The 10,087-nt window shown below is 48.0% G+C and overlaps 1 protein-coding gene across 2 annotated transcripts in view; it reads right to left on the reverse strand.

Moving 5' to 3' along the window:
- Window positions 1–2,980: 2,980 nt before the first annotated feature.
- LOC107120471 (ETS translocation variant 4-like) overlaps window positions 2,981–10,087 on the reverse strand; it is a 17,092-nt gene continuing 9,985 nt past the window's right edge. The window contains exons 1-5 of one of the 2 annotated variants that reach the window (XM_015423175.1): window positions 8,887–8,921; window positions 7,492–7,560; window positions 5,564–5,733; window positions 4,693–4,794; window positions 2,981–3,454 (exon numbers count right to left, since the gene is read on the reverse strand). In XM_015423175.1, coding sequence (XP_015278661.1) covers window positions 3,242–3,454; window positions 4,693–4,794; window positions 5,564–5,733; window positions 7,492–7,560; window positions 8,887–8,920 — 588 coding nt within the window. In that variant the 5' untranslated portion in view covers window position 8,921 and the 3' untranslated portion in view covers window positions 2,981–3,241. Of the gene's footprint in view, window positions 3,455–4,692; window positions 4,795–5,563; window positions 5,734–7,491; window positions 7,561–8,886; window positions 8,922–10,087 lie in introns of those variants that run through there. The other variant, XM_015423176.1, reaches the window with a different exon arrangement.

The raw sequence follows: 10,087 nt of genomic DNA on the forward strand, positions 1-10,087 counted from the left end.
ACACGTCTCTTGATCTCTGTGCATCAGTTTTGTGTAAGGAGGACAACCAATTTTAGTCTGTAAACAATTTTTACTGAGGGGGAGGCCCAGGGTACCTCAAGCCCCTGGATTGTAATGTATCACAATTAAATGGGTATGATGCCCCCAAAACTCTTGCTCCTTTCAATAGCCATTCCAAACACTAAGTTACTGCTTTGAAAAACAGCCTGGGGCACTTGATTGCAACTCAAATCAATGTGGCTTGTAGGACAAGACAGAAACAATGCCATCGTGTATCAGTCCCCCCAAACACTGACATCAGGTACACTTTCTGAGCAGTAAACAGTTCAGTGAATAAGGTCCCAAAATATTTTTAAAAGAGAGAGCACAGAATAAATTATTTAAAATAACAAATCCTGCAAATTTGCTCATTTAGGATAATGCATACACAGCATAGTATGGAATTTGGATTGCCTAATTGCACAGGAGGACCCTGGGAATAACACAGTGTATTCTCCACTTCCTAAAGATTCAACATTCGGGGTCTATTGCTAGCAGTACATGTTTAATTTTTTAAAAGAAAAAAACCCACCAGCCCTGAATATTCAGAAGTGGATCTAATGACTTCCTTCTGATAAAGCTTTTTCAGTTCGAAGATGTCTTTTGAGTAGGAGAGCCATTAGCCAACTTGGAAGAGAGTTATTGAGTCCAACCAAAGTTTTGGAAGACCCCAACCAAGCATTGTCAGAGAAGGGGAACCTGTTAAATCCAGGGTGAGCAGAAGGAACAGGGAGAAAGAACGAGGCTTTACATCCTTGACATCAAGCCCTTTACAAGACTATACATCACCACCTACACAGCCACTCTGCATAGTTCTGACAGGGGCACTGCAACACTGCGAGGTAGCTAGAAGTAAAGTTATACTCGCTTTGTGTTACACATCTGTTTACCTGCATTATCATCACTGAGATTTGGGAGGCTTTCACGAATGGGAATGAGCCGCTGTGCAGAGACACCTGCTTTTCCTGAACACGTCTCTTGATCTCTGTGCATCAGTTTTGTGTAAGGAGGAGATACAAGGTCCAGATCTCCATGAGCACATCAGCATTAGAATCTTCAATTCTTAGCTACCCTCTGTGGACCAAGGCAAGTACTGACACCCCCTTGAATTCTAGGGGCTGTGGAGATCACCAAATACTAGGCAAGAGGACACGGCGTCACATTCACTGGGGTCCCTCCTCAATCTTGTTCCCAGTCATTTCCCTGACTCAGAGCTGCAACTGGGTAGGAACACTGAGAGAAATTATTATTTTTCCCCCCATATAGAGAAAACAAGCTCTGCACCTCTCCCTGGTTGGGGTTGTATATCCCCCAAAGCAGACAAAGATTACAGCAAGAGCATGGCAGAACTGGGTGTCCTCAGACACCACAGCCTAGTTCAGCCAACACTCTTCAATTCCCAAGGCATCTCTGGTATCCTCAGAGCAAGGAGACTCAGAAGGATATCAGAGTGGGTGGCACATCTTCTGTGACGTTGTCTCTAAAAGATATGGTTCTTTCATAACTGTACAATAGGCAGCAATCACTGTGTGCTAGTAAAAGCTGGACCTGTTGGATTTTTTGGGTGTCTCACAGACCTGTTGGAGACAAAACACTTGCCATGGCAGGGGCAGATCACAGTCCTGTTCCACCTGGTGGACTTACATGCTGCCTCCCGCCTCTGGAATTCTTCATCTTGTGTAAACTCCCATCTGCCTCAAATATGCTGGCAAGATGGCTGCCGCCGCCGTGTCTTGGGAGGCAAAACTGAAGGCAGGAGACTCCATTACAAGGACACAGTGGGCTCGGTAAAGAACGCAATGGACACAGACCAGTCACCCCACGAGGGCAGAACGGTACATTATATGTGTTGGAAATATGTGTATTGCAAGGTCTAAAATTCACTCATTATAGGGTTAATGTGCTTTACCTTGTGCTATTGTTTAGACTGACCTGGAAGGGAATTTGGCAGAAAGCCAATGGAAAGAAAGCCGGGAAACTGAAGCCTATTTACTAACAATCATTGGTTAATGCATTCAGGTGATTTCCTTCTAGGGGTCAAGGAGAAAGGAAGAATCTCCATTACTATCTGTGTGTCTGTTGTTGCAAACATGTAGTCTTAAGTGTTTGTTGTTTTGTAGATTTCCTGTGTACCCTTCCCTTTAGAAATAAAGATTTTTACACAGAAAGAAAATGCCTCCTCTCCAGTAAACAAAGATCCATTGCAAACTCTGAATATCTAACTATTTTTACCAATTTTCCAACAATATGTAGTTCTGTAACCACTTTAAAGATGAAAGTTTGAGTCCAGTGACACCTTTTAAGACCAACAAAGTTTAATTCCGGGTATAAGCTTTCGTGTGCAGGTGTCTGATGAAGTGTGCATGCAACTTTGTCCTGTTGCTTCAAACCAAAACGGCTACCTACCTGAACACATTTAAAAGATTTTTTTTCCCTTTTACCAATTTCCCAGAGGAGACAGGTGAGAGGCTTTTCAGCCTGACAAGCTGATCTTCCCTGGGGGGGGGGGGGGGGGGGGGTCTGGAGCAGGGAAAATGGGGTGGAGGAAAACCCCTCTCCCCCACCAGCTTCTCCTCAGAAGCTATAGTTTCAGCAGCTACTGAAGTGTTTTCCCCAAAAAAACCCAACACACTTATAGGGCTGCAATATGCTTTCCAGCTGTTCTTTGTGGAATGCCTAACATGATGGGTAGTTTGGCCTTGGCTGGCATGAAACCCACTCTTCTTTTCAAAGAATCGGTCATCCAAGCACAGATTTAAATTTGGGAGCAAGGGCCCGGCCTGAGGAGCGTCACATTCAATCAGCATTTGCCAAGGACTTCCAGTCAGATCTTCCTTCTCCCGGCTTTGGACTTCATATAAGTCATCACAGAAGTCTAAAAAAAATGTACAAAGTGCTTTACAATCTTTATCTTATCTTTCCTCACAACATCCCTGTGAGGTAGGTACTCCTTAGGAATGGATGCTGAAAAAAGAGAGGGAAGCGACTCGCTCCAGCGTCATCCCACTGAGTCTATGGCTAGGGGTGGGACTGGAACCCACGCCCAAACTCTGCCCTCGGTCCCGTCTCCCCAAGGTGTACCACTGTACATTTTGCTCCAACCCTAGGAGAGGGTAGGCAATATCTATACTGGTGATTAATGGCAAAGATCTTGATATATATGTACACACAAACTCGGCCCATGTCAGAACCGTCTGTCCTGTCAGTACGTGTAGCCTTTGCCGTAAGGCTGTCCCCCAAGATCTTGCAGGTAGGCCACCCCCTCATCTAAGTGGGAGAGAGGCACCGTGTCTTCTTCGCTGATGTGCCACTCAAACTCTGCCTTCAGGGATGGTCGTTGATTGTCGGGAAAGGCCAGCGAGAAGAGAGCTTCGGGCTCACAAACAAACTTGTACACGTAACGCTCGCCAGCCACCTGTGAGAGGAGACACAACTGCTACAGGTAGCCGTCCTTGTTTGGAACAAAATAATACATGAAACCACCACCACCCCCAATAACCTGGGCTGGGAGCAGTCTACAACCACACCACACGAGGTGCTATTGAAAGTAAGTTTCTAGTCCTTATTAAGTTAGCACTGAACTGGGCAGGATTCCCAGGGAGATCGACATTGTTGTACAGTCTTTGCCCTTCCCCAGACCAAAAGGCAATCTTCTTGGAAACTTATGGGAGAGTCTGCTGATTTGGTGACCATGAGTAACATTTTGCTGCTGGTATGATTATAGTGCTTTTTAAAGGGGCGGGAGGGCCGCTGCCCTATTACCCAGAGTCCTTCAGAGTGAACCTATGTACTCTCACATTTTAATTTAGGCTTGGTTCTAACAAATAACATGTGAGGTAGTCAACCTGTATCTGAATTGTAACTCTTGAGCAGGGACAAACACAGCTGACTGCCCATCTATGCAAAAAGAAAAACAAATATCGTATATGGAAACTTAGCATGATTGGAAAAAGAAGAAGACAAAAAGAAGAGATTGGATTTATACCCCGCCCTTCACTACCCAAAGGTGTCTCAGAGCGGCTTACAAACTCCTCTCCCTTCCCCTCCCCACAACAGACACCCTGTGAGGTGGGTGGGGCTGAGAGAACTCTGACGGAAACTGCTCTTTTTCAAGGACAGCTGTGCCAGAGCTTGTGACTGACCCAAGGTCACATCAGCAGCTGCTGGTGGAGGAGTGGGGAATCAAACCCGGTTCTCCCAGATTAGAGTCCGCACACTTAACCACTACACCACTACACCAAACTGGCTCTCTGGGAGGGTTCTCCTTGGCTTTTTTTTTTATACCCTGCTTGTCTCCCCCCTTCCCCTGGGAACCCAAAGCAACTTAAGAGTATTGTTCTCCTCTCCTCCCTTTTACCCTCACAACAGCAACCTAGTAAGGTAGGTTAGGCTGAGAGTGACTGCCCCAAGGTCAAGCTAACATGGCCGAGCAGGGATTCGAACCTGGGTCTCTCAGATTCTACTCCAGCACTCTAACCACAATAGCACATTGGCTCTTGAATGCTCAGTATTCCAGAGGTCTGGGGAAAAGGGGTTTCAAGATGTTCCATAATGCACAAGCCCACCCCTGTCCCACCACCACCTCTCACTGTCTCACGTGCAAAGCTCAAATAGCAACAGAATGCTAACGCCCAGTTCCGACTGCAAACCAACCTTTTGCATAATTCCCTTCTCATAATAGTAACGAAGAGACCGACTCAGCTTGTCATAGTTCATCGCCGGGCGGTTCTTCTGGATACCCCAAAGCCGTGCCACCTGCAGGACCGACCCAGTGTAGAGAGACAAGGGAGAAAGAAAATCAGTGCCTTGTTTAAAAGCAGCTTACATAGTGATCTCCCCTCCTGAGTTTTATCCTCACAGCAACAACCCTGTGAGGTAGGTTAGGCTGAGAGTATGTGACGGAGACTGTGACTGGCCCCAGGTCACCCACAGAATTAATCCATTTTTGTACAGCAGTGTAGCCAGGAGATCCTAAGATTGTCTGGCAGCCAGACGTTCTAGCTCTTTTAGCATTATGCACCACTAGGTGGTGAGCTAGACTTTGTTTTTAAGGCAAGAGACGTTTCAGAGGTGGTTTGCCATTGCCTGCCCCTGCATCCTGGCTCTGGTATTCCTTGGAGGTCTCCCTTCCAAGTACTAGCCAAGGCCGACCCGGCTTAGCTTCTGAGATCTGACGAGATCGGGCTAGCCCGGGCTATACAAGTCAGGGCAGTCACCCACAGAGTTTCCACAGCAGAGTAGGGATTCGAACCTGGGTCTCCCAGATCATAGTCCAGTACTCTAACCACTACGCCACACTGGCCTACAGGACTAATCTAGACTAGAGAGAGTGCCCTGCTTAACATAAGGCAGACCTCTCTATCCAGTAGCAAGATGGGAGAGTGTGGCTTTTGAATGACCTGGTGAGAAGGAGGCCTCTGTGAAAGTGCAGAGTGCTCTTCCCTTAACCGCAACAACCAGCCCACAGCTTGATAAGGATTTAGGCTTGTCAAGGGGGCAGGGGGGAGAGACAGGGACCCCTCACCTCTTCTGGTTCAATGAGTTTGAACTCCATCCCTCGGCCTGTCCAAGCGATGAAGTGGGAGTTGCTGGGGTCATCCAGTAACGCCACAAGGAACTGCCAGAGCTGTAGAGACCCCCGCCGTTGATAAGGAGGCCCCTCGCGGTAGGTGCCCACTTCTTGCTTGATGTCTCCTGTGGGGGGGCGGAGACTGCACAGTTTAACTCCCCGTCTTTCTTTGTGTCCCACCTCCCCACGCTTAATGCATCAGAAGAAAGGCAGTCAGTCTGGTCTGGAAATCAGTTCTGGCACTCTGTATACACCCACAGAGTATATGCTCCCTTCCTATAATCCAGGGCCATATTCAAAAGAGGTTTCAGGGTGAAGACCTGGTTCACATTAAGTGCTGGGGGTGGGGGTGGGGAGAGAAAATCTAGAAAAAAAGAAAAATAGTGAGAAGGAGGAGATTGGATTTATACCCCACCCTTCACTTGTGGAGTGGCTTACAATCTCCTTCCCTTCCTCTTCCCACAAGTGACAAGATGTGAGGTAGGTGGGGCTGAGAGAGCTCTGAAAGAACTGCTCTTGAGAGGACAGCTCTGAAAGAATCTCCTTCCCAATCTCCTTCGCTTCCTCTCCCCACAACCGACACCCTGTGAGGTAGGTGGGGCTGAGAGAGCTCTGAGAGAACTGCTCTTGAGAGGACAGCTCTGAGTGAAGTGTGACTGACCCAAGGTCACCCAGCTGGCTTCATGTGTTTCAAAGCGGCTTACAATTGCCTTCCTTTCCTCTTCCTACAACAGACACCCTGTGTGGTAGGTGGGGCCAGGGCTCTAGTCGGGGGGGAGCTCTCAGGTACGGAGCTCCGGAAGAGAACCTCTAGGGGGCGGGGCGGTCACGTGGTGAAGCCCCGCCCCCTTCTTTACCCCGCCCTCTGCTTCGATCCTCATTCCGTTTGGGAATGAGGATGAAGCAGGAGGGTAAGTAGCCAGGCCTTCTGACACACTTCCGGTGATGTCAGGGGGTGTGGCCTTCTGTCACTTCTGGTGATGTCAGGGGGCGTGGCATATGCAAATAAGTTATGCTAATGAGTTATGCTAATGAGCTCCGGCAGCTCTTTTTCTACAACAAGACCCCTGGGTGGGGCTAAGAGAACTGCTCAAAAGAACAGCTCTGTGAGAACTGTGGCTGACCCAAGGTCACCCAGCCAGCTTCATGTGGAAGAGTGTGGCATCAAACCCGGTTCTCCCAGATTAGAGTCCGCGCACTTAACCACTACACCAAACTGTCTCTCTCAGCCCACATGCTGTAAAGCCAGAATTCAGGCGTGATGGACTGGCAAGTGCAACTTCCAAGATTCTGTGACAGACACATCAAAACTGCAAGTGTGGCGTGGGGTCCTACTCCTAGGCATAAGTGATCTTTCAAAATATATTAATGGGGGGTTCGCCATGAGTCTGGGACCGGGGGCTTGTCTATGCCAAGAGCCATGCTTTACTCTGAGTGACCTGCTCCTCTCTCTTGGGAAAGGCTTGGGGGAGAGAGAGAGAGGGCACAGAAAGAAAGGGGAGGGATCATGTCCATGGGCCCTGCGAAGAAGGCTTGGGATTAATGGCATCATCCTGCACGTGCTTTCCTTTCACCATTGCCCAAGCTGATTGTCACACTTTGCCCGGTGCACAAAAGTTAAGCATTACATTTTATGCAGTCGTTACAGTCCGGTTTGGAAGTGAGATGGGGTACAGTCGAGCTGACAAGCCGCCTGGGCGACTTGCAATGACTTGGTGACCCAGTTCATGCAAGAGTGGAAACGGTCCACGCGATCCAGACTACTGAGCCGATGTCTCTTCTGTTCCAACATGCATTTCCTGAGTGTGGGGAAGCTGGGGTAGGGGGGGAGAAGAGAGAGAGCTCAGCCCATTGCTCAAGTTGAGCAGGATGTTGTTTCTAACCTTCAAGCTTCTCTGGGACAACGCAAACATCGTCCGCAAATGGCCGCATCTGCTTCTCGTAACCATATCCTGCGAAAGAAAGAGAACATAAAAGATGCCATGTCGGATCAGGCCAGTGGCCCATCCAGTCCAACACTCTGCATCACACAGTGGCCAAAACCCAGGTGCCATCAGGAGGTCCAGCAGTGGGGCCAGAAATGGGCCAGGATTTAATCAGCAGCAGAAACCTTTACAGTTCCCAAACATGAAGGTAACTAACATTCAGGATTGCCTGCTGGAAGACAGTGTAGAAAGCTATTTCCTCCCCAATGCTCCCAAATGGCTAGGACAGACCACAGGGCGACCTCTCATTCCCCAGAAAAGCTTCCCGAGACACATTCAGTAATCTTGTTGTGAGCAACTGGAGGGATTCTAGTTGACCACCCCCCTCCTCCATCCCTTCTAGTTGCCAGATTAGGGCTTTTTGTCATATAATGGAGACAACGCCCTGACCTGGATAGTACTAGTACCAGTAGTAGAGGCATCGGAAGGAGGAGGAGGAGGAGATTGGATTTATACCCCGCCCTTCACTCAGAGTCTTAGAGTGGCTTACAATTGCCTTCTCTTCCTCTCCCCACAACAGACACCCTGTGAGGTAGGTGGGGCTGAGAGAGCTCTGAGAGAACTGTGACTGACCCAAGGTCACCCAGCTGACTGCATGTGGAGGCGTGGGGAATCAAACCCGGTTCTCCAGATTAGAGTCTGCCACTCTTAACCACTATATCAAACTAGCTAGGTGGATCTTGTCAGATCTCATAAGCTAAGCAGGGTTGGCCCTGGTTAATGCTTGGATGGGAAACCACCAAGGAAGTCCTCCAGGGTTGTTACGCAGAAACAGGCAGGGGCAAACCACCTCTGAACATCTCTTGCCTTAAAAACCCTACAGGGCTGCCATTAGTCTGCTTGAACTTGATGGCACTTCACACACAGACACACACACAAACACACAGAGTCTGCCTTCCTCACTGAGAAGAAGAGGCATCTAATAACCAAGAGTGAGACCTCTGATAAGCCATGTAACAGGCCAAAGATTGCAGAAGTTTGAAACAAAGCATAAGTATTAGATGCTTTGCTGATGGTCATCAACCAGCCACCTGCTGGTTATCTGTTGGCCCAAATCACGACACTGCAAACTTTCCCAAATCACGATAAAACAGGGAGGGGGAGGGGTGAGCTGCTATTGGCTCACGGTGAAAACCGTCAAGACCGTGGCTTCATCACGGACTCAGAGACAATCCCAGGTACCCACCCTTCCCGCCTCCCCCCCAAAATAAAGAAAATCGGCCCAGCAAACAAGGGGTGTGAGATTCCGGGGCAACGAAAACGGAAACCCAGAAGGCTCCTTTTCTAACGTACCATCAGGGTGGGAACGACCTGGGAACCCCTCCATGCTCGCACCACTTTTCAGAATTTTAATAATTATAAATAAGGTGGAATGAAATTGTATTGATGTATTAATATTTCTATGTATTCCAGTTCTGATGGGACCCTAGACAATGCTGCTATCTTAAGAGCTTTTGTGCTCAGAAAGAAAAAAATATTGCGCCTTATGTCCTTTATCTATACATCACTGTCCTTGAAAGAAATTCAATCGAAACCGGTAAATTACTAGAGTCCTGTGGGACTGGTGATAGTGATACTGACAAGGTGCTGTCTGAATGTAAACCTGCACTCAAATGTATTGTTTGGGCGAAATACATTTTTGATAATATTTGATACCAGTATTTAGACAACAGTACTGAAAAATATAAAAAGAAAAAGAATAAAGTATAAAATTGTTCTACCACAAGCATATATTTATTGTACACAGTGATATATATTTTTGTATATAACCTCCAGGTGGAGCCTGAAGATGGCCAGGTATCACGACAGAACTCCAGACAACAGATCTCTCTCCCCCTGGAGAAAATGGCTGGGCTTTTATTTATATATAGGATTTTGGTTTTAAAACAAGGATTTCTCCATCAATTGTCCTCATGAAGAAATCAACGCACCCTTTCGGAACTTCAGCCCTTTCAGTTGTTTTATGCTACAGGGGGCAGGTTCGTACTCTGGCAGGAGGACACGAAAGTTTGGGAAGACATGGCCTTTCTCTAAGCATTTGTAGAGTGAAATTCTGAAATTTTGCAGAATCTCCCTTCCTCCCCTTCCTCTCTTCAGTATTTCCCCATTCAGAGCTGGCAACCCTCGTGCCCCCAGCCAGGAACCAGTTGTGATAACCCTCTTTACCTCTTCTCCAGCCCAGCTCTCTTTAAATAAAATAGGCCACTGATCCATGCATGCCCCACAGGGCTCCCTGAACCCTCACAAGGTCACTTCCTTCAGCGAGGGCTTGGCCATCGTTTTGGATACTCTGGTAACAAACCACCAGAAATGGTGGCCAAACTCTCCTGACACGAAAGAATCTCACAAGAGTTCGGAAGCAGGCAGGCAGGCTTGCTACTCTGCTCTTAAAGAGGCCCGGGGGAGTGAGGAGGTCCGGGTGATGATCTCTTCCAACTCCTAGGGAGGAGTAATTATTGGTGGTGGTGGTGGTGGTGGTGGTGGTGGTGGTGGT

The sequence above is a fragment of the Gekko japonicus genome, unplaced genomic scaffold (genome assembly GCF_001447785.1).
Source record: "Gekko japonicus isolate JY-2015 unplaced genomic scaffold, Gekko_japonicus_V1.1 scaffold661, whole genome shotgun sequence".
Classification (NCBI taxonomy): domain Eukaryota; kingdom Metazoa; phylum Chordata; class Lepidosauria; order Squamata; family Gekkonidae; genus Gekko; species Gekko japonicus.